Genomic DNA, 25,964 nt, shown 5'->3' with positions numbered 1-25,964 from the left:
CTGCCACCACAAGAAAGCTAATGCCTCAAAGGGCTAAAGGGAAGCCTGCGTGGTAGAAGGACAGAGGCAAGGACAGAGTAGAGAGAATGCAGCTGCAGGGAGAGGCAGGGCCAGGCCAAAAATCCTTAGAATGGCCTGCAGAACCCTGTCTAGCCAGTGTACCCCCTCATCACCCCCGCACCAACCCACTTTATCTCTCTGATCCCCTCCTCTCTTGCTTAGCTCATTCCATTTCAGCCACATTATCCTCCATTCTGTTTCCAGAACATCCAGGCACAACCTACCTTAGGGCCTTTGCACCTGCTATGTCCTCTGCCTGGAATGCTCTTTCCCCTGATGTCCCCATGGCTGGACTTCATCACATCCTTCGGGTCCTTGCTCTGGTGTCACCTTCTCAGTGGCACCAAATTAAATTCAAGCCCCCCCCCACACACAAACTCATATGCTACCCACTGCAGCTCCCTCCCCCGCTTTGTTTTTCTTCAGAGCCCATCTAACCATCTGACATATTAAATATTCGACTTATTTAGTTTAGAAGGTCAGTTCCATAAGGGCAGGGATTTTGCCCATTTTACTCACTCCTACATCTGCGGTCCTTGCCATTGTGCTTGGCACACAGTGGGGAATCAATAAATATTTGTTGAAGAGGTGAATGAGCGGGGGCAGGGGAATGGTCAAATTTGCATTCTGAACCCATAAGTCTTGGAGTGCCTTGTGACACATGAACCGGAAGGACTGAGACTGGCAAGCAGAGCCAGTCTGTGGCTAAGGCCAGGATAGCAGAGAGAATTATGACATTGAATCCTCATGACGGTCCTATAAATCACATGCTTTGATTATCCCCATTTTACAGATGAAAAAGCAGGCTCAGAGAGGTGAGGTGAGTTGCCCAAAGCCCATTTTATTCCAGTGTCTGTGTGTCTATGTCTGTGTGCATGATAGTTTCTGGAGCTGATCTAGGCAGAGAAGGAGAGTGAGGCTCAAATTCTCTGTTTAGCCGGTTAGAGAAGGAGCTTCGTTGATATAACCATAGGGCTCAGCGAGAGAGCCAGAAAGCGGGAGGCAGTGGGCCACCTAAGGTTGTGACTTCCTTCATAATTCCCTCTCTTTCTCTCATTTGTTAATTCATTCACTCATCCTGTATTACCTGAGCCCCGTACACATCCTGAGCTGGGGAGCCAAAGGCACCCAGTGGTCACCGAGACAGCCTCAGCCCTGTCCTCCTGGGGCACATAATCCAGTGGAGGAGACAAAACCATCCCGACGGTGACGACCCAAAGTGAGCAGGGCTGGGACAGGCGTGGGATGGGGATAATTGGTGCTTATCTCAACAAATGACATTTATTACACAGTCATACAAATGAGGACATATTTCCAAAGTTAGACAAAGTCTCTAAAAACAGGTCGTAGGGAGACTCACAGTGGTGCGGATGGTGGAGACAGGTGTTGAGCATTAGTGAGGCTGCTGACATGACCCTGAGCCTTAACCAAAGCCACACACACACACACACACACACACAGATGCTCCTTGCAGTATGACGTCCAAGGAGAATAAAATGGGGAAAACCTGCACAACATGACCTCAGACAGGAGTAAATCATGGTGATGCCTTCCCGTTGTTTGCACTCACCATGCAGCAGCTAGCCCCATCTTGCTGCTTACTCCTCTGCTTTCTACTCATCTCCAGTGGTGTCCTGTCCCTGCAGCGCCATCACCCCCACCTTACCCTGCCTCGCTATTCCTCTCTCCTCCAGGTCTCAGAGACATCCCCTCCTCCAGGAAGCCCTCCCTAAACCCCCCCAGGCTGGGTCAGGCACCTTCTCTGGACTCCCCCATCCTATCCGTGGTTACTCTGTTCAAGCAGGGGGGAAGAGAGGAAGAACATCTTAAAACCAAGAATATAAGAAAATGAAATTGGGTATTGGACTGACGTGAGCCAGTCGCATCGTAGTAAGCGTTCTGCTACCTGCCTGACGTCCTTTCTCACTGTTCCCCCTGCCCCCAAGCCACTCCTCCCAGCCACACTGGCTTCCTGGCTCTTCCACGCAGGCACCAGACCTGCAGGAGCCAGCTCATCTGTACAACAAATTACCCCCAAGTGTAATGGTGGAGAACAACAGCATTTATTATCTCACGGTTTCTGTAGGTCAGGAATTGCACGCAGCTGCAGACATCCCAGCTCATCTCGGAAATGATCGGCCGCTAAGCTCACCAGGTGGTTGCTGGCAAGATTCATTTCCTTGCTGGCTGTTGGCCAGGACCACCGGCGGGTCCCTCCCACAGGGGCACCTCTGAAGACAGCCCGCTTCATCCAATGGAGAAGCAAGAGGAGCCCAAGAGAGAGGCAAGGAAGATGGAAGTCACTGTCTTTTTTTAATCTGATGTCAGAAGTGAAAGCCCGGGGGCGCCTGGGTGGCTCAGTCGTTAAGCGTCTGCCTTCGGCTCTGGTCATGATCTCGGGGTCCTGGGATCGAGCCCCGCATCAGGCTCCCTGCTCTGCGGGAAGCCTGCTTCTCCCTCTCCCGCTCCCCCTGCTTGTCGTTCCTGCTCTCGCTGTCTCTCTATCAAATAAATAAAATCTTAAAAAAAAAAAAAAAAAAGAAGTGACAGCCCGTCACTTTTGCTGTATTCCGTTTCTTAGAAAGCATCCTGGGGCACCTGGGTGGCTCAGTCGGTTGAGTGTCTGACTCTTGGTTTCAGCTTGGGTCCTGATCTCAGGGTCTCAGGGTCTCAGGGTCATGGGATGGAGCTTGGCATGCAGTCTGCTTGAGATTCTCTCTCTGCCCCTCTCCCCATTTCTGCTCTCTCTCTCAAAATACATTTTAAAAATCTTTAAAAAACAAAAACAAAAACAAAAAACAAGAATACATCCCTACATCCAGCCCATGGGCAAGGGGAGGGGTTACTCAAGGGCATGAACACCAGGAGGGAGGGATGATTCAGACCCTTCTCCTCCAGGCCCCTGTGGTCACTGGTCCCTCTGTCTGGAAGGCTTTTTCCCCAGATCTCTGCGTGCCTTCCTCCCTCACCTCTCTCAAGCCTTCCATAAAGGTCCTTTCCTCAGCAAGACCTTCCTGACTACTCATTTAAATTGCATTACTCCCTGGGTAGACTGAGTAGTGGTCCCCAAAGATCTCCAGGCCCTGATCTCTGGAACCTGTGGACATTCCTTTATATGGCAAAAGAGACTTTGCAGGTGTGATGAAGTCAAGGCGCTTGAGATATCCTGGTGTGCCCTAAGTGTAATCACAGATGTCTTTATAAGGGGGGAGATCCAACGGCGGGACAGAGACAGAGGCAACGTAACAGCATTAAGATGCTACACTGCAGGCTCTGAGGATGGAGGAAGGGGGCAGAGCCAAAGAATACAAGGAACACAGCTCTAGAAGCTGAAAAAGGCGAGGAAATGGATTCTCCCACAGAGCCTCCAGGAGCGCAGCCCTGCCAACACCTGGATTTCAGCCGGTGAAACTGATTTTGGACTTCCGACCTTCAGAACTGTATGAAAATAAATGTGTGTTGTTTTAAGCCACTGAGTTGGGGGTCATTTGTTACAGGAGCCACAGGAAATGAATATACCTCCCAATCAGGTGCAAGAATATATCTGCCCCACCTGATTTGGTTTTTTTCCATAACAATGATCAGCACCTGAGATATTACTTTTGTGCTTATTATTCTATTTATCGTCTGACTCTTCCACTAGAATATCAGCTAATATCTAGTATCACGGTCATTTTATAACTGTTTATTAGGGACAATTTCAAATGGACACAAAAGTTGAGAGAACCGTATGAAGACCCACATCCACCAAGCTTCATTGTCAAATGTGGACTGATCCTGCTTCATCTACACCCACATCACTCCCCCAGCCAACATTTTGGGGCAAATCCCAGACACCATATCATTTTATGATAGGTATTTCATAATAAATCTCTAAAAGTAAAGACTCCGTAAAAACATAACCACTCTATCATTAGCACACCTCCAACAGAAGTAGTAATCGCTGATTAATTTCATTCAAAGGTCCATATGGTGTTTGAATTCGAGGGCAGGGACTCCTGTCTCGTTTACTTCTTCTCCTTTGCTGTCTTATGTGGGCAAAAAGGACTTTGCAAACATGACTAAGGATCCTGAGGTGGGGAGATCATCCTGGATTATCTGGTGGGACCTGTGTAAGCACAAGAGTCCCTATTAGTTAAAGAGGGAGTTAGGAGCCACGAGCCAAGGAATGCAAGCAACTTCTAGTAGCTGGAGAAGGCAAGGCGAGAGCTTCTTCCTTAGAGTCTCTAAAAGGGAGCTCAGCCCTGCCACCGCCTGGATGGTAGTTCCATGAGACCCATTTCAAATGCCTGACCTCCAGACTGTAAGATGATACATTTGTATTGTTGAAGCCTCCAAGCTTGTGATACTTTGTTATAGCAGTAATGGGAAACTAACACAGACTTTGCTCCTGGAAGCCGGATGTCAATGCAACAAATACCTAAACACGTGGATTTGGAACTGGGCAATGGGCAGAGGCTGGAAGAATGTTGAGAAGATAATAGGAAAAGCCTCGATTGCCTTGAACAGACTGTTAGTAGAAGTATGGATGTTAACAATTCTGCTGGTGGGGACTCGGCAGGAAGTGAGGAGCAAGGTAGAGAAAACCTGTATCATCTCAGAGAATACCTAACTCATCATAAACAGACCGTTGGTAGAAATGCAGGCAACCTCTAGAAACTGGAAAAGGAGGGCGCCTGGGTGGCTTAGTGGGTTAAGCGTCTGCCTTCAGCTCAGGTCATGATCTCAGGGTCATGGGATTGAGCCCCACATCGGACTCCCCGCTCAGCGCAGAGTCTGCTTGTCCCTCTACCTCTGCTCCTTCCTGGGCTCACACTCTCCCCGCCCCTAAAATAAATAAATAAAACCTTAAAAAATAAATAAAATGCCAAGCCATGCGCAGAGCTGCTCCTTCCTTCCCTCTCTATTTATGCGGTAGTTTTCATGGATTTCTGGCCAGATGTCACAGATGAAGGCCAAGAAGTTATCCGGGATTTCATCCCTGTTCTGCTGGAAGTAGGTCTGGAGGATGGTCATCTTCTCCTGTGTCTCCTTCTCCACTCCACAGTACAGCTTCCTTGGCCTTGAACTTCTCTCTTTGCAGGCAGTACTGTTCAGTTTCAGTCTGAGCTTCTTTGGTCTGCTTCAGCCTCCAGTTCTTTTGCTTGCAGGCCTCTGACACCTTCTCAGTCTCCCAATTCTGAGCCCACAGCAGTTGCTAGATACCCTGGCACTGGCTGGTCATGCTGGCAGCCACTCAGAGGCCAAGGTGAGTGGCCTAAATCGGCTCAATCACCCCCTCAGGTCCCCATTTCTGATTTCTGACTCCAAGAATTGCAAGATAATAAATCTGTGTTATTTAAGCTACCATGTTCCTGGTAATTTGTTAGAGCAATAATAGGAAACTAACATACCTCTGCTGTGAAAAAAAGAGATCAGACTGAATAAAGAAGCCCGGAAGAAACAAACATTATACAGAAAAAAACAAGAAAGCTTACAAAAGAATCACAAAACACCTGTAACTAAATGCTTTGTGAAATACTTTGCAAGATACCACTAAATATCTGCATTTATAAAGTAAGGGCTGGAGGGTATGCCAAGAATGAATAATTAAGTAACAAGAAAGGTTCTTGGGAATTCAAAATTACAGATGACACTTAAATTTTAAGAGAAGGATTAAAGTCTAGGGAATCTAGAAAGTAAGGGGAAATTGACAAAGGACTGGAAAATAGTAGTGAAAACATAAGAAAATTGAAGGCTGAACTCAGAAGGTCCAACATCCAAATAATGAAGATTCCAGAAAAAAGGCAAGAAAATGAAGGGGAAGAAATCAGCACAGAAATATATAAGAAAATTTCCTGGAACCAAAGGGTAGGACTCTCCAGATCGAAAGGACAGACTTAAGGTCAAAATGACTAATGAATAAAGACTACAGTAAGGCATATGAATGAATTTTCAGACCCAGAGAAAAAGGGAAGATTCCAAAATCTTCCAGAAAAAAAGCCAAAAGGCCAAAAAGCTAAAAAAAAAAAAAAAAAAAAAGAGGCAAGCTACTTAAAAAAAAAGTCAAGAGGCACCTGGGTGGCTTGGTTAAGTGTCCAGCTCTTGATATTGGCTCAGGTCATGAGATCAAGCCCCACGCCAGGCTCCATGCTGAGTGTGGAGTCTGTTTGAGATTCTTCCTCTCCCTGTGCCCCTCCCCCATCCACCGTCAGGCACACACGTTCTCTCCCTTAAAAAAAAAAAAGTCAAATACAAGTTCAAAGGAAAGGAAAGGGAGAATGGAAACAAATCTAAGGGAAAAAAACAGCTTTCTCTTGTTCTCTAAACTTGCATTCCAACTCAGGGTGCAAACAGATTTGAATGAAAAAGGATACATATATTTCCAACCTAGAACTTTACGCCCCACCCAAACTATAATAAAGTGGGAGGGTAGAATGAAGCTATATTTAGTTTTTAAGAACCCAAAAATATTTACCTCTTCTTCACCCTTTTAAGAGAACAACTGGAGGATGTGCTCCACCAAAATGAAGAGTCAACCAAGTAAGACAAAGACATGGGATCCAGGAAATAGTGTCCAACTCGGGGATGTCCCAGGAAAGCTTAGCACAGGCCTAGAGAGCAGCAGGCCCAGATTAAAGTAAGAGAGAGGACTTCAAGAGGGAGGGAAAAAAAGAAACAAAGCTTGTGAACTGATAGGAGTATGGACGATCCCATGGAACATTTGAAAAATACATATAAAATTAAGCATGTGACAAAGGTAATTATTAATTCTCAAAAATTTTGAAGTTTGTATGAGAAAGAAAATGCTAGTATATTACAAGGCTCTACAGTAAAAACATTTACGTATCACACTGTAAAAACTATTGACTGATATAAAAATTATGACATGATTTCATTGGGAGAGGGAAAGTTGTGGCTGCATGAGCTCAAGCATCAGTAGAGAATGTCTACAATCGGCTATCAAGAAATAGCAGGTCAGGGGCGCCTGGGTGGCTCAGTCGTTTAGCGTCTACCTTCGGCTTGGGTCATGATCCCAGGGTCCTGGAATCGAGCCCCACGTAAGGCTCCCTGCTCCGCGGGAAGCCTGCTTCTCCCTCTCCCACTCCCCCTGCTTGTGTTCCCTCTCTCACTGTGTCTCTCTCTGTCAAATAAATACATAAAATCTTTAAAAAAAAAAAAAAAAAAGAAAGAAATAGCAGGTCAGGGACGCCTGGGTGGCTCAGTCGTTAAGCTTCTGCCTTCGGCTCAGGTCATGATCCCAGGGTCCTGGGATCGAGTCCCACATCGGGCTCCTTGCTCAGTGAGGAGCCTGCTTCTCTCTCTCCCTCTGCTGCTCCCCCCTGCTTGTGCTCTCTCTGACAAATAAATAAAAATCTTAAAAAAAAGAAAAGAAAAAGAAATAGCAGGTCAGCCTATTTAGAAACATGGAAGAAAATACTAGAAGAAACAGGTAAAGCAGTTGAAAGTGGTTGCCTCTAGAGAGCAGAGGGGAGTGGAGAGAGATGGCACAGAGGACTGCTTTTTTCTTTATTTTTATTTTTATTTTTTATTTTTTAAAGATTTTATTTATTTATTTGACAGGGAGAGACACAGCGAGAGCAGGAACACAAGCAGGGAGAGTGGGAGAGGGAGAAGCAGGCTTCCTGCTGAGTAGGGAGCCCGATGCGGGACTCGATCCCGGGATCATGACCTGAGCCGAAGGCAGACGCTTAACGACTGAGCCACCCAGGTGCCTGAGGACTGCTTTTTTTCATAAACATTTTAGTACAGTTTGATTTTTTTTTTTTTTTCAGCAATCTCTACACCCAACGTGGGGATCAAACTCACGACCCCAAGATCGAGAATCGCATGCTCTTCCAACTGAGCCAGTCTGGTACCCCAGTACTATTTGGTTTTTAAAGTATATTCATTGGGGACGCCTGGGTGGCTCAGTTGGTTAAGCGTCTGCCTTCGGCTCAGGTCATGATCCCAGGGTCCTGGGATCGAGCCCTGAGTTGGGCTCTCTGCCCACCGGGGAGCCTGCTTCTCCCTCTCCTACTGCTCGCCCTGCTTGTGCTCTCTCACTCTCTCTCTCTATCAAATAAATAAATAAAATCTTTGGGGCGCCTGGGTGACTCAGTCGGTTAAGCGTCTGCCTTCGGCTCGGGTCATGATCCTGGGGTCCTGGGATCCAGCCCCGCGTCTGGCTCCCTGCTCCGTGGGAAGCCTGCTTCTCCCTCTCCCACTCCCCCTGCTTGTGTTCCCTCTCGCACGGTCTCTCTCTGTCAGATGAATGAATAAAATCTTTAAAAAATAAAAAATAAATAAAATCTTTTAAAAAAATAAAGTATATTCATTGGGGCACCCTGGTGGCTCAGTCGGTTAAGCATCTGCCTTTGGTTCCAGTCATGATCCTGGGGTCCTGGGATTGAGTCCCACATCAGAGCTCCCTGCTCAGCAGGGAGTCTGCTTCTCCCTCTCCCTCTGCCCCTCTCCCTGCTCCTTCTCTCTCTCTCTCACTCTTTTTTTTTTTTTTTAAAGATTTTATTCATTTGACAGACACACAGCAAGAGAGGGAACACAAGCAGGGGGAGTGGGAGAGGGAGAAGCAGGCTCCCCACCGAACAGGAAGCCTGATGCGGGGCTCGATCCCAGGACCTCGGGATCAGGACCTGAGCTGAAGGCAGACACTTAATGACTGAGACACCCAAGCGCCCCTCACTCGCTCTCTTAAATGAATGAACAAAATCTTTTTAAAAAAGTAAAAATAAGGCGCCTGGGTGGCTCAGTCGTTAAGCGTCTGCCTTCAGTTCAGGTCATGATCCCAGGGTCCTGGGATCGAGTCCCACATCGGGCTCCCTGCTCCGCGGGAAGCCTGCTTCTCCCTCTCCCACTCCCCCTGCTTGTGTTCCTGCTCTCGCTATGTCTCTCTCTGTCAAATAAATAAATAAAATCTTAAAAAAAAAAAAAGTAAAAATAAAGTATATTCACGAAAACTAATCAATAGTGATAGAAATCACAACTGTGGTTGACTGGGAGGAGGCACCATGGAACTTCTTTATAATGGAAATGTTGCATATCAGCTCTATCCAGTAGAACTTTCTGGGATGATCAAAATGTTCTCTTATCTGCACTGCCCAAAATGGTAGCCACTAGCCACACGTGGCTACCGAGTATTAGAAAAGTGGCCAGCGTGACTGAGAGATGATCCTTAATTTTTAATTTTTTTTTAAAGATTTTATTTATTTATTTGACAGAGAGAGACACAGCAAGAGAGGGAACACAAGCAGGGGGAGGGGGAGAGGGAGAAGCAGGCTTCCCGCTGAGCAGGGAGCCCGATGTGGGGCTCGATCCCAGGACCCTGGGATCATGACCTGAGCAGAAGGCAGAGACTTAACCACTGAGCCACCCAGGTGCCCCAATTTTTATTTAATTTTAATTAATTTAAATTTAAATAGCCATATGAGGTTGGTGGCTATGGTACTGGACATCTCAGACAACAACAATGCTGTTGCCTTAGGATTTGTCAAGAAATACACAGAGGAGGGGCGCCTGGGTGGTTCGGTCATTAAGCGTCTGCCTTCGGCTCAGGTCGTGATCCCAGGGTCCTGGGATCGAGCCCCGCATTGGACTCCCTGCTCTGCAGGAAGCCTGCTTCTCCCTCTCCCACTCCCCCGCTTGTGTTCCCTCTCTCGCTGTGTCTCTGTCAAATAAATAAAATCTTAAAAAAAAAAAAAAAGAAAGAAATACACAGAGGAGATATATGCCTGTGCTTTACCAAAAATCAGTTTACACAATAAAGAAGTGGGGCAGAAGCAAAGGAAAGTCACTCTTCAGGGTCATACCCTCAACAAGGCCACCTGGATTTCAGGAAGAAAAAGCCTTGTCGAAGACGGTCTCCCAATCCATGATTTCAACACACACGAGGAAAAAATCCACCATGAGTGAGAACCAGCAGACACAGCAAATTATAAAAGTAGATGGCCCCAAACTTCAGACGATAGAATTATCATACATATACTATAAAATAAGCTTAACATGTTTAAAGACATAAAGAATCCAAAACATGAAAAAAGATCAAGACACTACCAAAAAAACAAAAAACTCTCCCCCATAAAAAAAAAAACCCCACAAAAAACAGGTGTGTTTGGAAGAGGAAGTATTGGATTTACATGACAGAAATCCCTTAGAAAGGGGCTTCCTTAAAACTGGTTTGTCGAACTCCGAACTCCGTAAGGGTGATGAGCACTTATTAGGTCAGAGGGGGATCCAAAGAGAGGGAAGTCAATTTTGGTGCAAACTACCTTTATTTATAAGGGAAAACGTCCCCATTTGGTTATAAAACCAGCACTGGGTGAAGGCACTTGACTGGGGAGAGGTGGGAGACCAGTGTGTCTCACCCAGCCCTGGAGAGGCGGGGGCAGAGGTGACTCCCAGGGAAATCCAGTGGAGGTGACACATCCCAGGCTCCCCTAGGATGGTGTGTTGGCTTGTTTTGAAGGGGTGGGAGGGGTTGGCAGTAGGAGTGGGAGGCACTTTGGACGGGATCTGATTTGGCAAATGGAGGAAGATGGGGGGAGTCTCTTGCCTCCAATGATTCCCAGCTTCAAGGTGATCTCCCGTGGCTAAGGCAGTTTCTAAATGCAAGGCTGAGGTTCTCCTTCTCCCTTAGGCTTCCAGGGAAGCAGAGAGCTGGAGGTGAGGACCCCAACCCTGTAGGCTTGGGGCCCAAGGAGATGCAGCAGTTACTGAGGGAGAGGTCTGGGGCAAAGGCAAGGCTGCTCCCTCCTGCCTCCCTTGGCAACGTCCTTCTGTGCAGCTAGACCTTATTCCTCTGAGTCTTCACCCTGGGAAAGAGCTGAGGGAAGGCAGGATCTTTAGACGCCAGGAACTCTCACTCTTTCATCCCACCCCCAACTTTAATGGAGTCACCTAATCCACCCCCAAATAGGTGGGCTGTCTCCATCCTCCCCTCCCTGCCTAACAGACTCCTTCAGCTGACTCCCAAATCACTCCAGAATCCCCAAGGCCCCTGTCACAACCAAGCACCAGATGGAGCCTTAGACTCAGCAGCCCAGTTGATGAAATTGCGTTTTCCGAGTCTTCCATACTGCCATGAAAGAAACACCTGCTTCTCCCTACCACCATGACTGTCTCGTTGAGACCCACCGCCGCCCATCCCCAAATTAAAAGAATCTTCTCCCCTAGGAATATAATGGGATCTTCTGGTCTCTTCCCTTAACCTAGTACAACCTCCCTCAATTCTACCATCATTTTAATAATGGATTCCTCCTCTCCCTGCCCCCTGCAGTGTAACATAGGTTCCTCACCACTACACCAGTAATACACAATTCTTTAACTTCCCCTCGGTTACTAAAATGGGATTCTTCACGGCTTCCCTTGGCTAAAATACATTCTTCCTTGCCTCCCCAGTAATATAACTAGGGATGATAAAAAATATTTGACTGAGCATGAACCAATCAAATAACTAGTAAGGCAGTGAGTTCCCCACAAAGTACCACCAGGAAGGGGCTCTTTCTCCCCTAACTGTAAGGTCCTTATCTCCCCACGACCCATAATGGATTCTTCTGACCTCCCTTGCCCCCAGTGTGGACTGTCCCTTTTGCTCCTCTTTTTCCCAGAATCAATCCCTTTCCCCAAATAGCCCCAGGACGCTGATACAATATATATCTCTTCCGGGCTCACCCCGAAGTAGTTACGGGGTACGTAGCCCTCCTGGCCATGTAGAGCGGCCCACCACCAGTCCGTCTCCTCGGGTCCGTCCCTCCGCAGCACGGTGACCGACTCGCCCTCGCGGAAGGACAGCTCGTCCCCGAACTCCGCGCTGTAGTCCCAGAGGGCGTACACCACCCCGTTGTGCATCAGCCCCATGCTCTGCTCCACATCTGAAACATACACGGGCAGAGATCGTGAACACCCGGTTGGGGGTGGGGGGTGGAGGGGTTAGAACACTCAGGGACACAAGACACGCTGAGGACAGGGACAGGCCCTGGGATGTGGCATCCCGCCCACACATACACACAGCTGAGGGATGAGCCACCTCCAAAGTTGTGTACCCCTGTCTGGAGAGGGGCGCCAAAGCTGGAGTCACGTGCCAGGGACTGGCAGTCTCTGGAATTCGAGAACATCAGGGTGCATCAAACTGGGGCCTCCAACCCCCGAGGCAGGGTCAGTGGTCCCCATCCCCTCATGGACATCATCCAGTCCCTGTGTCACTCCCAGAGGTGCGGTCGGCTGCATACCACCTCCCCCCGCCCGCATACCACCTCCCCCCGCCCGCCAAGCTGTACAGTTTCTAATCTCAACCCCTCCTTCCGATGGTACAGCCCTTCCCCGCCTCCCCCTAAGTGCTCCCACCTCCCCCTTCCCAGATGGTGAGTCCACATTGCTTCCCCCTCCCCAAGTGACAAAATGTCCAGAGGATGCAATAACCTCTCCAGAGGGTACAGCCCATCCCCCACCCCCGCCCCGTTAAGTGGTAATATTTCCATCAAGAATTTAGCCCTCCCTTGGGCGCCTGGGTGGCTCAGTTGGTTAAGCGACTGCCTTCGGCTCAGGTCATGGTCCTGGAGTCCCGGGATCGAGTCCCACATCAGGCTCCCTGCTCGGCGGGGAGTCTGCTTCTCCCTCTGACCCTCCTCCCTCTCATGCTCTCTGTCTCTCGTTCTCTCTCAAATAAATAAATAAAATCTTCAAAAAAAAAAAAAAAAGAATTTAGCCCCCCCCTCCAAATGGTACAGTCCACCCTGTTCCCTCTCTCTAGTGGTTTAGTCCACCGGGTTCCGTTCCGGCTCCCTTCCCAGCCAGGTCGGGTGTCCAACCTCTACTTGACCCTCACAGAACTCTCCATGTCCGAGGCAGACAGAAGAGTCCAAGCTCCACATCTCATAGGCTCCCCCTCCCTGTACAAATGTGTAAGGGCCCAATGCCCCTCCCCGAAGCTTACAGTCTATTTCGTGCCCCAGTGGTGCAGTCCCTGTCTACCGCTGCTCACCCATAAGCCCCAAGGCTCTCGTCCAGTTCCTGCCATTAGGTGGCACAGCAGGCTCTTGTGTGGCCCTAGAGGCTCACCTCTGAAAAACATTGTCCCCCCCACCCCGATCCTAGAGCCTGACTCCAGCTCTGTGATGTTCCTAACCCCACCCTATGATACAGTTTGCCCACCCACCCCAGGTGTGTAATACGGACAAGCCCTTGGTACAGGCTACCTACTTCCTCCCATCACCTGGTTAGGTGATCTGCCCCCTCCCCCCATAAGGGAAGCCTCGTGTCTCCCCCCAAGTGGAAGAGTCCCCAAGCCCCTCCCCAGAAGCCATGGCCTGCTCACCTGCCAGGTGTGTGGCCCTGTGTCTCCCACACGGAGCACGGCCCACCTGCCCAGCCCTATGCCCGGTAAGTGGTATCAATGGAACGGCCAACTCCCCACGGCCGCAGGTGAGAAAGCAGGTGAACAGTGCAATCTCCAAGACCTCTCTTCTCCCTACAGGTGTCCAGTTTGCATGGCACAGTGCCCGTTCCCCCCATCCCTCGAGGTTGGCAGTCTGCTCACCCCACACAGCCCGCTTGCACCTGCCAGCTGGGCCGCCCTGTCCCCCTCCCCCGCAGGTGGTCCATCCCGCCGCCCTTCCTCTGTGATCCTGCCACTTGATTGGTACAGCCCCCACGACTTCCCTCCCGCGACCCGCAATCTGCCGCCTCCCTCTCCGCAATTGCCAGCTGGGCGGCCCAGTCCCCACGACGTCCTCCCTCCCCCAGAGGCGTGCCTCGCACCTGCCAGGTAAGTGGCGCAGTCAGCGTAACCCTCGCGGTAGGGGTCGCACTTCTCGATGGCGGTGGCTCCGTCACTGAGCGTGGTGGCGAAGATTGCTGCGCCATGCTGCACCAGCGCCATGCAGATGGCCGTGTCGTTGCACGACGCCGCGCAGTGCAACGGTGTCCTAGGCGTGGAGGCGTGCGTGGGTGGCCGCGCATTCGCCCGCGGGTGCCCCGGCCAGCAGCGCGGTCCCGCCCCGCGCCCGCCCCGTGCCCGCCCCGCGCGGGTCAAGGTCAGAGCTCACCAGCCATGGCTGTCGGGGGAGTTGACGTTGGCGCCGGCCGCGATGAGGAAGTCCACGATGGGGTAATTGGCGCCGCAGATGGCGTTGTGCAGGGCGGTGATGCCCTCCTCGTTGGGCTGGCTCGGGTCGTTCATCTGGGTGGGAGGGGGACGCGGAGGCTCAGTCCCCAGCGGCGGCCATCGCGCGTCCGCCGCCCCCACCCCGCCTGCCCTGCGCTCTGGCAGCACGCACCTCCTTCATCGCCTGCTGCACCACGTCCAGCTCCCCGGTCAGCGCGGCGTCCAGCAGGAGCACAAGCGGGTTGAGGCGCGCGCGGCGGACCTTGCGCGGGGAGCCCGCCTTCCGCAGCACCGAGCGCATCTCCTGGGGGGACAGGGCAGGGGGTGGGGGCGGGCTTCAGTGACTTGGGGGGATTGTTAATATACCCATTACTTACAGAGGAAAACAGAGGTTCAGGGACCCGGCGGCAGCCGCCCCAGGTCAACCAACTAGGCAGAGGTAGGGCTGGGATTGGAAGGTGCAGAAGGGAAGTATAGAGCCTGAGTCCAGACGGCCATGGGGAAGGGGATGCCTTAGTTCTATAGCCTTTGATTCCTTACAACAGTCAGGGAATCTGGTGAGTATAGGATCTTGGCCCCTGAGACCTGAAAGGAAGCTGATAAGTTGATGATTCATAGAAGCCAGATTATTCAACCCGTCCACAGTCTTACTGCTTTTATAAAACATAAATACTGTGAAACACACATGACAAACTGTTGTCCAATGGTAATTCCAGATGTTTGGAATGAGATTATTTAGCCTATTATTCCTTGTGTTTGCTTTCTTTCTTTCTTTTTTTTTAATTCCTTGTGTTTTCTTATTATTTTTTTTAATATTTTATTTATTTATCTGACAGAGAGAGACACAGCAAGAGAGGGAACACAAGCAGGGGGGTGGGAGAGGGAGAAGCAGGGTTCCTGCCGAGCAGGGAGCCTGATGCGGGGCTCGATCCCAGGACCCTGGGACCATGACCTGAGCTGAAGGCAGCCGCTTAACTGACTGAGCCACCCAGGTGCCCCTGTGTTTTCTTATTTTTGATGTTCATGGGTCCTCCTACCAGATTCATTTATTCGGAGCGTGTAGCATTTTGTGATTCTGGTCTTTTATGTCGATGATTTCAAGATCCCGGAATTTGAAGATCCCAAGAGCCACGGATTTCAAAATTCTCTGAGGTTCAGCTATTTCAAATTTCCAATATCGTTGTGAGTCCAGGAATGCTAAGTTATGCCATGTCAAACTGCTGAAGACCCAAGATGCTGCATTCCCAAGATTCTATGATTGGGAACTTTCATGTTTTATGGTTAGAATTTCATTCCGACAAACTGGAAGGAGATACTTAAAATGTTAATCATGGTTCTGAGTGCCGTGATTTTTGGCCTCTTTATTCTTTTTTCTATTTCCTCCTAGTTACTATGGTGTTTGTGTATTCTTTTCTAGTGGAAAATGTTCATTTACAATACAATTTTGGGGGTACCCAGTTGGCACAGTTGGTACGGCGTGAGATTCTTGATCTCAGGGCTGTGAGTTCAGGCCCCACGATGGGTGTAGAGATTACTTAAAAAAAATAATCTTTAAAAAAATGATAAAACAGAATTCTGTATTTCAACATATTAGCGCACTAATCTGTAATTTTCAGATTCAAATGAGAAGAGTCTTTAATTTTCAGTTTTGGTGACTTCACGGATCACTTAATAACCACGGTCGGTGTTACTAACTTTTAAATTCTAAGATCCTGTTCTTTGAAACTTCGGCTCTTCAGGATTCTGAAGGTTCACTGCTCTGAGACTGAGAACAGGATTTAATTCTTGAATTCTGTGAATTTTCAAGTTTCTTTATGGCCAGGACTTTGTGATTCTATAAGGTGATTTCATTCTTCTGTTCTTGATTTCAAGATCCTGGATCTCAACATTTCCTGGCTCCAACTTTAGGAGGGCTTGGGAATAGGCATTTTGGGTGTCAGTACCAGGCCCCTGCTTCTTCCCTGGAAATCGTTCGCCTCTCTCTGTCCATCCACACCGAGAGAACAGGACTGTTCCATAGACACCACCCACCCCCAGCCAAGACACAGGGACTGGAGCAAGTTTAGAAGGCAACCATCCCCTGGTCAAATGCTAACAATAATAATAGTGGTTAACAATTAAGTGCCAAGCACTATTGTAAGCGCTATATTCATATACTTAATGTTCACAGCAATCCTATGGTTAGTCTCATCCCCATTTTACAGATGAAGACACCGAGGCCCAGAGCGGCTAAGTGTCTTGCACAACAAGGTCGCACAGCTGATACATGCCATGGAGCTGGGATATGAACCAGGCAGCCTGGCTCTGCAGCTGGTGCCCTTTATCATAATGCCCACAGCCTCAGAGATCAGAGACTTGCTCTTGCAATTCTGAATGAAAGCAGCTCTGAACAGCATCAGAGGACACCATGGGCCTGAAGTGAGAGGTCATTTTGAGTCGCCATTTCTAGCCATGGCAGGGGCTTGCTGAGGTCTGAGGGGAGAGAGCGATCCCCAGAGAAGGCAGACATGAGAGACCGTGCAGCAGCTGGGGAGAGAAATGGTGACTGTCTCGATTCAGGCAGGCTTTTCAGGTCCTGGAAGAAACCCACTGACACACTCATTTCCAGGTGGTAAGACTCCAAGATTCCTGAAGAGATGCCCTTGGGGGCCGGTTAGTGGGGGGGGGGGAGCAGAGAGAGTCTCTGTGTGGCCAAGACTTGTGAATGCCTCTCCCTAGACATTCTCCCTGTCTTCAGAACCCAGGCAACACCTAGATTAAAGACTACATTTCCCAGCCTCCCTTGCAGCCGGGTTCCTGACCCATTGGAAGAGGCAGATGTGATGGGTGCAATTTCCAGGTCCTGTCCTAAAAGGGAAGGGGCGCTTCCATGTGCTAACAGACCCCTGTGTGTTCCTGTATTACGTACCATGCTCTGCAGCTGCTCTGGTGGGCTGATCTGGGGCAGGGCCGGGGGTGGGATGAGAGCCGGTGGGGCAGGAGCAGGGGGCCCTGCCCTTGCTTCGGATCCCTCACTGATGGGCGACAGTTCGGGCTCAGGCCCCCCAGGCCCGCTGTGACGATGGAAGAGGCGGCTGATGATCTGCTGGTACTGCTTCTTGTGGGTGGGGGGCAGGGCTACCGCCGGGCTCTGCTCCATGGAGCCCCTCCGTTTGAGGGGCCGCGGTATCTCCGCCAGCACTCGTGCCACCTCCTCCAGCTCGGGCACTGACTGAGCCTCGGGGGGCAGTGCCGGCTGCAGCCTCGTGGGGCTCAGGGGCCGGGTTACGGCGCCTTCATCTGCGTCACCAGCCTCCAGCACTGGAGGCAGCAGCCCCTCGAGCTCCGGCTCGGGCTCCAGCTCAGGGGGCGGCTTGGGCGGGCCTAGAAGGAACAAGGAGCCCATCAGAGAATGGGTCCCTGGGAGAACCCCAAGACTCCCCTCTCCAAGTCCGCAACTTCCCGGACCCGTAGCCAGCATCCGATTTGCTGTGTGACCTCAGGGCAGTTCCTTGCTCTCTCTGCGCTACTTTCCATGGGCTGTGAATAATATATGATTGTGACATCTCCCATTTATCAAGCACTTAGCACGTGCCTGCCTTACTGAATTCTCACCACTACCTTGTGAGGTAGCTACTGCTATCACTTCCTTATTACAGACAGGGAAGCTGAGCGTCAGAGAGCGGAAGTCAGAGAGGGGAAGTCAGTTGCCCAAAGCCAATGGATTTGCACTCCGGTCCCCCTGACTTCTGAATCTTGTGCTCCTACCATCAGATTGCCTTGACTTGCTGAGATTCTTTTTTTTTTCTTTTTTAAAGATTTTATTTATTTATTTGACAGAGAGAGACACAGTGAGAGAGGGAACACAAGCAGGGGGAATGGGAGAGGGAGAAGCAGGCTTCCCGCGGAGCAGGGAGCCTGATGCGGGGCTCGATCCCAGGAGCCTGGGATCATGACCTGAGCCGAAGGCAGACGCTTAACCAACTGAGCCATCCAGGCGCCCCACTTGCTGAGATTCTAAGAACTTCCTTGCCGACCCTCTCAGGCAGAATACTCTTGCTGGGGGACGCCTGGGTGGCTCAGTCGTTAAGCGCCTGCCTTCGGCTCAGGTCATGATCCCGGGCTCCCTGCTCGGCGGGAAGCCTGCTTCTCCCTCTCCCACTCTCCCTGCTTGTGTTCCCTCTCTCGCTGTGTCTCTGTCAAATAAATACATAAAATCTTTAAAAAAAAAAGAATACTCTTGCTGGGACTAGAGTCCTGGTGCCTGATGGTCTCTTGGTCTTATTTCTCTCTATCAGAGCTTCTAAAGCAGGTAAAAACAGTAATGATCACTCTCTACACAAGTTATTTCATTGAATGTCCCTCACAATCTACGAGGTAGATATTATTAATCTCTTTTCACAGATGACAAAACAGAAGCTCAGATAGGTTAGCTAATTTATCCTGAGTCATACAGCAAGTCAGCAGTGGAGAGGGGCTCAAAACCCATTTTGTTTTAACTCTAGGCCCTGTGCTGGTCTCACGCACACAAACATATTAATAATTATTATAACCAATATAATAGCTATTGAGATCTTCCTACACGTCAGACCCTATTTCAATGACTTTATATGGATTAAATAATCTAATACCATAATCAGTAAGACGGGCTCTATCACCTTTTACACTCAAGGAAACTGAGGTCCAGAGAGGTTAAGTGACTTGTCCAAGGTCACACAGCATGGAGCCAGGCAGTCTGATTCAGGGTCCATGCTTAACCACCGTGCTATACCTAGCTCCTGAGCAAATTCCCAAGCTCCTGTAGCCTTGCTCTCTGCAGGGACAATGTCTGGCTGTGATGGCTCCCCCAGATGTTCTGGTCCCCAGCCATTTGTCCTCCCTCTAAGCAGCCCTCTGGGCCCCCCAGTGCTGACTCACCTTCGTTCACAGGGGGCCAAGTCTGTTGGGGAGGTTGGGGGGCAGGGGGTTGAGGCTGGGGCTGTGGTTGGGGTTGGGGCTGGGGAGGAAGCTGGGGCTGGGGCTGAGGGGGCGGCTGGGGCTGAGGGGGTGCCTGGGGCTGGGGAGGCAGCTTAGGTGGTGGTGCTCGGGAGAAGATGGGGGAGCCAGGGAGCATGGCCCTGCTGGCCCCATGCTCCCAGAAGGCATTCTGCAGCTTGAATATCATGCTGAGGGGGATGGGGCGCTGGCGCGGGGCACTGCGGGGCTGGGGGCTGGAAGGGGGCATGGGGATGCGGCTGACAGGCTGCCAGCTGCGGGGCAAAGTGCCTGATGGCCCCGCGGAGCCCAGCGATCTGCGGTAGCTGCCCACATCAGATCGCCTGTCATTGGCCAGAGGCGAGACCTTGTAATTGCGGGGCAGAGTGGCACTGGTGAGGTTGTCCTGGGGGAGAAAGAGGGAAGGAGGAAAGAAGGGGCTCAGGTGGGAGGAAGTTAGGCGGAGGGAATGATAAAGGAGGAGGGGGAAGGAGGTAAGGACAAAAGGTCAAGAAGGGAGAGAAGGTGAGGGAAACCAGAGGGAGTGAGGCAAAGGGGGTCAGGGAGGGGGTGGAAATCCAGGATAAAAAAGGAAGAGCCTGGGGTGAAGGGCACGGAGACTGGGGGTGCAGCCAGGAATGGGAGGTGGTCCTGACCGCACTCCCGGCCCCTGCCCACCAGCCTCCTCCCCAGCCACCCCTCACCTTGCTGGTGGCCCCCAGCCCGTCCAGGCTGCTCTCTCTCCAGGGTAACAGCTGCAGGCCTGGCGAAGCAGGCCGCGAGAAGACGTCCAGGCCTGCGAGGCGGGAATCATTAGGGTCTGGGGGCTGCCTCTCCTGGCTTCCCCCCACCCCCCAGCCTCCTACCACTCACGTTCGTAGCTCGCTGTCTGTGAAGGTTTCTTCTCGTATGCCACGTCCAGGTCAGACTCATTCCAGGCTTTGGGGGGCCGCCGGCGCAGCGTTAAGTCGTCTAGGGAGAGGTGGCGAATCGGGATGTACCGGGAGACTGGTCCCAGGCCTGCATCCTTCCCACCCCCCAAAGGAGGCCCCCTCGTTCACCTTGAGCACGCAGAGGTGGGGCGAAAGCGCTACCGCCCGCGCCCAGTAGGGGGCTCCCAAAGGCCACTGGCGCATCGTAGGCTGAAGTCTGGGGGCGTGGCGAGGGCCCGCGCTCGGGGAAGAAGGCCTGGTGCCCCTCGGCCAGGGGGCTGCCCCGCGGGGAACCAGCGCGGCCCAGGAAGTCGAAGGGCGTGGGGGGACCCTGCTGGCGGAGCGGGCCCGATCCGGGCCGCGGGGAGGGCGCACGGCCGAGGGAACTGCCTGTGCCATCGAAGGGGCGGGGCCGGGGCGAGGGCGCGCGGTCCAGGCTGCCGTAGGAATCCGGCTGCAGGTAGAGCGGGGTGCGCGGTGACGAGGGCCGGCCTTTAGGGGACAGCGGGCTGTAGGGGTGCAAAGCCGGGGCGCTCTCGGAGCGTCCGAACGAGGTGTCTGCACCGTCGGTGGCCACCTTCCGGGGAGACCCGCGGCTGCTGAAGGGCTCGGGGACCGGGCTGGAGCTGTACCGGGACAACTGTGGGGAGGCCGGGACATTGAGGGGTCAAAGGAGACATTAGGAGGGGGGTTAGTAGATCAGAAGAGGTCATCGGAAATTAACCTAGGGGAGTTGGACCGGGGCCGGAGTCAGGCATAGGGAGCCCTGGTGAGCGGTACTGGTAAGACAGCCCTGAAATCAGGGCTGAGATGGCCGGTACGGTGTCCTTCTGCCTCTTAGAAAAAGACCCTTTTCTTCCAAGGGTCCTGTGAGATGTCCATTTATACTGGTCCCCTCTTTCAAGTGCTCTTAAACAGCTCACGGCCTGTACAACCCGATGGGGCAGAACCCCAGGCAGAAAGAAGCTGGCTTTGGGGGCCAAGGTGGGGACCGAGGCGAGTAGGCTCACCCTAGATGGGGCTCCAGCCTGTGAGCCGGGAGGCGTGGGCGAGTCTGACCACAGCGACTCCAGCTGTTTGGTCAGTTCGTCCACCTTGGCCGCCGCTGTGTCCAGCTCCATCTGCTTCAGGTCCATGTGCTTCATGGCCAGAGCTGGGCAGGAGGGAGTAGCGGTAAGGACCCGGGCCTCCGGGCAGCGCCCCGCCTCTACCCTTGAGGGCCTCTCCGGGGCAAGCCCCGCCCCCTACCCCAGCTCACACTGGAAGTTCAGGTCCAGAAGGTCCCTCGTGCTCTGGAATGCCTCGCTGTCCATGGTGCCGGCGGAAGCGGGGCGCCTGCGGAGGTGTGTGGGTGGGTGGGTGGGAAGCCTTCTCAGACCCCGCCCACAGGGAACCAGGGGTCGTAGAGCAGCCAGACAGAGCCTTGACTCTCCTAGCTCCTTCCACTGGAAGCACTATGCCCCTCCACTTCCCTGGCTGGAAAATGCCAACTCCTTCAAATCCTCCTGGATGGCTCTGGACAATTCACTCTCTTTACGTAGCTCCTTGTCCGTCTTTCTAGGTCAGTCCTAATAAGCCTTGAATCACTCCTTCAACAATTATGCACTGATTACCTACTGTGTGCCAGGCATTTGGGGGAACAAAGGAGGCAAAAGTAACTATCAATTACTGAGTGCCTACTAGGGCCAGGAGACCCTATGCTAGATGTTAGGGATATCATTTCTTTTATGTTAGGGATCTTTTCATTTTTTTGAAGATTTTATGTATTTATTAGAGAGAGCGAGCGAGCACACGCGCGCACAAGCAGGGGGAGCAGCAGAAGCAGAGGGAGAAGCAGGCTGCCAAGCAGGGAGGCCGACTTAGCACTTGACCCCGGGACCACTGGGATCATGACCTGAGCCAAAGGCAGATGCTGAACTGACTGAGCCACCCAGGCACCCCACTAGGGATATTTTTTTAAAAATAATAATTGTGCTGCCTACCGTGTGCCTGTGATACTTGAGGGGATAATGAAATAAAATAACAACTATTAACTGAGGGGCCACGGCCTCCTAGAACTGTGCCAAAGGCTTGCACCCGATACCACATTTAATGGTCAAAGTCACAGTAGCAGGCAAAAAAATGGGGCTAAGAACTATTTGTTCAAGATCAGCTTGCAAGGAGTCGGCAGTATTAGGTTTCACACCTGGATCCAACTTGTTAGTCTAGGTCGCCTCGACCAGACTTGGAAGAGTCCCAGAGGGCAGGGACCACTCAGCTTCCTCTCCCCAGAGTCGACCTTGTTCACGGGGACCCAATGCTCACAGGAAGAACAGGGAGGTGGCTGGGGGTGGCTGGGCTGCTGTGGTCACTGGTTCAGTGGGAAGGAGCCAGGCCACAAGGAGCCAGTCAAGCCAGCACCATCCCCATCCCCATGGTAGCCACCACGCCCGCCACCTCGGCCACCTCCCCAGGCTGCACCAACCGCTTAGCTTTGGAGGTGCAGGCGTGGGCAGCGGGGCGGGCTGGGGCATGCTGATTCTGGCTTCTGTCTGGGAAGCCTTGGAACAGAACCTGTTGGGGCTGGTGGTTCATTTGGGTGTGTTGGGAGCGTGTGACCTTGGGCAACAAGTCCCATCCACTCCTCGGGCCTCAGTTTCCCCAACAGTGAAAGGAGGAGGCAAACCAGCAATTCTAAGAGGCCTCTTCAATCTCTCAGAGGCCTAGATTCTGAAATTGTAAGGACTTTGAGGTTGTTATTAAAGCTCTACAGAGCCTAAAACTCTCAGCTTGAGAGTCTCCTGTCCAAAAGTTCTGAGTCCAAGATTCTATCTTTGGAACATTCTAGAATTCTCCAGTTTTGCTAGCTTCGATTTCTCCATCTTCCTGCACCATGTTCTATCTATCCCAGGATTCCGCTGCCCTAAAAGTCTAGCTGAATGCACGGTCAGGGGAGTGGGTAACATCACAAGTAAGGAGCCAGACTTCCAGGGTTCAAATCTGGTGGCACCACTGACCCTGACAAGAGTGCCTCTTGATCTGTAAAATGAAGCTATGGACTATGGTGAGGATCCAACTGGCCAGAAGGTGCAAGAGGAATTAAGGCTCTGAGAATTCAGGCCTCAGAAAGTATGGACTCCAGGAATCAGAACTCGGGGCTTTTAGAAGCTCAGATACACAGGAAACACTCTGCGTCTGTTAAAATAGGAAAACGAACAATTCTATGCAGCCTCCGGTGCCAGCATTCTGGCAGCGAGATGTTCTTTTGGGGGATTTCAGGGTTCCCAAATTTCTAAGACTCTCCGATCCCACGCTGACATCTTCTGGCTCTAAGGAAATGCCAAGGCTGGGCGTGGGGCCCTCCCAGGGCTGGTGCGGCCCAGAGGGGTTGTCGGGGCCACGAGGGGGCGCTCCGGGTCACGGCCCGCGGGCGGACAGCGCCTGAGCTCAGACCCCGGGAATGCGCTGCGGGCCTGGGCAGGTGCCTCACCTCCCGCGGCAGGGGAGCGGGGCCGGGCGGGGCGCAAGGGCGGGGCGCAGGGGCGGCGCGGGCCGCGCCTCCGTTCCCAGGCCTCAGCCCTGCACCTCCAGCTCCCGCTCCCCCTCCTGCGGGCTCTAGTCCACCCCTGGGTACCCTCTAACCCCAGCTCCCGTTCCTCCCCTTCCCCTCCACCCCTAACTCTCGGTCCCCCGGACTCGTGCACACGGCCAGGCCAAGCAAGTTCTTCGGGGTTAAGGATCCCGGGGGCTTCCTGGAGGAATCATCATCCTCAGTGGGAACCGAGAGAGAGCGCCAGGCTAGGCTGGGAATACCCGGGTTGGACTCGTACATTTCTGTCCGGACAGACTGACGCTGGAAGAGACCCCATCCTCTCCGGGACTTGGTTTTCCTCTCTGTGGACGACTGTGGAACAAGCTAGGACCTTCCCCCTCTCTAAGTCTCTACCCTGGACTAGTTATATAGTTTCTCTGTGCCTCAGTTTCTTGGTGTGTATGATGGGAGAATTAGTACCTTCTCCTCAGAAGGGTGTGAGGTTTGAGTGACATAATTTATGTACAGTGTTTAGAACAACGCAGGGCACCAAATAAAGTTCACACATAGGATTCTTAATTACTGACCTTCCTTGGCTGTTCATTAAGATAACATAGGATCTGCCACACAGTGAAGGCTCAAGACCCAGAGGAATCTTGTTTTTTCCCCAAAAGAGCCCTTTCAACTCTTTCTGAGTCTAAAAGCCCTGGGTTTTGACCTCTGGAGTCTCAACTTCCTAAACCCTAAATTCTCCCTGTACATTAGTGAGTTCTGGCTCGTGGTCATGCCCAAAAATTCTGGCAGAGGGGTACAGGTGCCCTGGAAGATCCCACAGAGAAGGTGGCAAAAGCCCAGGGTGTGGGCTCTCCAGCCTTAGTTTCCCCAGTGGAGTAGAGAGAAGTCATTGCCTGGGGTGCAGTCAGCAAGCCACCTTTGGGCAGTTGCCTGAGACCTCTGTAGACAGTGGGAACCATCTCCTACCAGCGCTGAGCCTGGCACGCTGTGAGCTCTGTCTTGGCAGCCATGGTTGGTTATTATTTTTAATTTCATCTCAGGCTATCACCGAATGCCCTTCAAGCCCAGACAATTAGGAAGTTCTTCCCTCTCTCATCAGAACCCCCTGCCTCCCCCACCCCCTTGTTCAATCCCCTCACATGACGCATGGGGGTGGAGAGAAGGGGGAGACAGCCAGAGGGAGGCGCCAGTCCCTGCCCTCCCCCACTTCAAGGACAGACACACACCTCCAGAATTAGCCTCTATCCCTCGCTTATCTCCCACACTACCTCAGGTCAGACAGATGGGGGTGGAGGTGACATTTCTCACCTCAGGGTCAGGGCGTGGAGCCCTAGGAGTGGGGGAGGTTAGTCAGAAAATCTGGTGGGAATGGATGGAATCCCGTCCCCCAGACAGCTGCAGAAGAAAGAGGAAGCCAAACTCTGATCAGCTCTGCTATCTGAGACAGCTGCTCAGAAGGGGCCAAACGCTAATCAACTCTACCTGTGTGACCTCTTAGCCTCAGTTTACCCCTGTCCTCTCTGTCGTGCCTGTGTAGTGCCCAGCCATGCAAGCCTCCCAGAATCCAATCCCACTTCTGGAATTCTGCCCTGGGTTCTAGAACCCCCTCTGCAAACCCCAAGTATCTCCCACCTCCAAGGGGTAATGGGAGGCTCCCGCCCCCACGAGGGGGCGCCCTGGGGTGGAGGTCCCTCCTCTGGTTAGGCAGGTCTGACGCCCCAGTTAATGATATGTTGGGGATCTCGCAGCCGCACGCAGGTTGGAGAGCTGCCGCGGTCCCCCCTCCCCCGGCCCCCACCCCAGAGCCGGAAAGCGTAGGGAGCGCCGGAACCCAGCCTCTAGAGGGACCTCGGGGGCTTGTCCTGCTACATTTCAGGGCCCCGAGTTCCACTATCCCCATCCCACTCCTAATTCTGCCTCGAGACCTAGAGGCTCGGTGGAGAAAGCAGCTGGAGGGCGTCAGGGATGGCCGCCCTTTCCAGAGCCCCATCAGTCCGAGTCTTGTCATTTCTACCCAGGACTCAGGCATCTGATACCCCAATTCTCCTCAAAGACTCAGGCTTCTGAGAACACCCAATTCGTGGGATTCAGGAGTCCCAGCTCCAGCGTCTCCCCGGGACCATGGCGTCCGAGCCCTCCATCCCAAGAACTCAGGCATCAGAGTTCCCTTTACTTTTGCCCAGTAAATATGAGTTCTTTCCTTCGAAGGGCCCTGGCATCTGCGCACCCCCAATTCTACCCTGGGACTCGGCGTCCGAGTCCCCTCCCAGTCCTCCCAGGGACGCGGTGTCGGCCTCCTCCAGAGCCGCTGGACCCCAGGGGGGTGGAACTCACGGATCCCGGGGAGATCCTGGCACCGGGGGACTTCCTCCGGCTCCGGCTCCGGCTGCGGGGA

The 25,964-nt window shown here is 52.3% G+C and overlaps 1 protein-coding gene and 1 pseudogene across 1 annotated transcript; both read right to left on the bottom strand.

The window, feature by feature from the left end:
* Positions 1 to 4,908: 4,908 nt before the first annotated feature.
* LOC116622485 lies at positions 4,909 to 5,284 on the bottom strand (annotated as a pseudogene).
* A 5,005-nt stretch (positions 5,285 to 10,289) lies between these two features.
* Positions 10,290 to 25,959, bottom strand: PPP1R13L (protein phosphatase 1 regulatory subunit 13 like). Its single transcript, XM_032388369.1, has 13 exons — positions 25,904 to 25,959; positions 21,302 to 21,378; positions 21,054 to 21,196; positions 20,173 to 20,683; positions 19,985 to 20,083; positions 19,816 to 19,907; positions 19,055 to 19,517; positions 17,067 to 17,521; positions 14,331 to 14,462; positions 14,100 to 14,233; positions 13,813 to 13,979; positions 11,728 to 11,927; positions 10,290 to 10,879 (listed from the first exon to the last, which is right to left on the bottom strand). The coding sequence occupies exons 2-13, from the start codon at positions 21,354 to 21,356 to the stop codon at positions 10,841 to 10,843; spliced, it is 2,490 nt and encodes an 829-aa protein (XP_032244260.1). The 5' UTR covers positions 21,357 to 21,378; positions 25,904 to 25,959; the 3' UTR covers positions 10,290 to 10,840.
* Positions 25,960 to 25,964: the final 5 nt, after the last annotated feature.

The sequence above is a fragment of the Phoca vitulina genome, unplaced genomic scaffold, assembly GCF_004348235.1.
Source record: "Phoca vitulina isolate PV1807 unplaced genomic scaffold, GSC_HSeal_1.0 scaffold52, whole genome shotgun sequence".
Classification (NCBI taxonomy): Eukaryota; Metazoa; Chordata; class Mammalia; order Carnivora; family Phocidae; genus Phoca; species Phoca vitulina.
The sequence above is the reverse complement of the archived record's forward strand: the minus strand, read 5'-3'. Positions and strand labels throughout refer to the sequence as shown.

Excerpts from the sequence above, each read along its gene's own strand:
- PPP1R13L (XM_032388369.1), bottom strand. The coding sequence starts at position 21,356 with ATGGACAGCGAGGCATTCCAGAGCACGAGGGACCTTCTGGACCTGAAC. Across the intron at positions 14,234-14,330 it reads TGCAGCAGGCGATGAAGGAG|ATGAACGACCCGAGCCAGCC; the intron begins GTGCGTGCTGCC and ends CCTCCCACCCAG. Across the intron at positions 11,928-13,812 it reads CTGCGCCACTTACCTGGCAG|ATGTGGAGCAGAGCATGGGG; the intron begins GTGCGAGGCACG and ends TGTATGTTTCAG.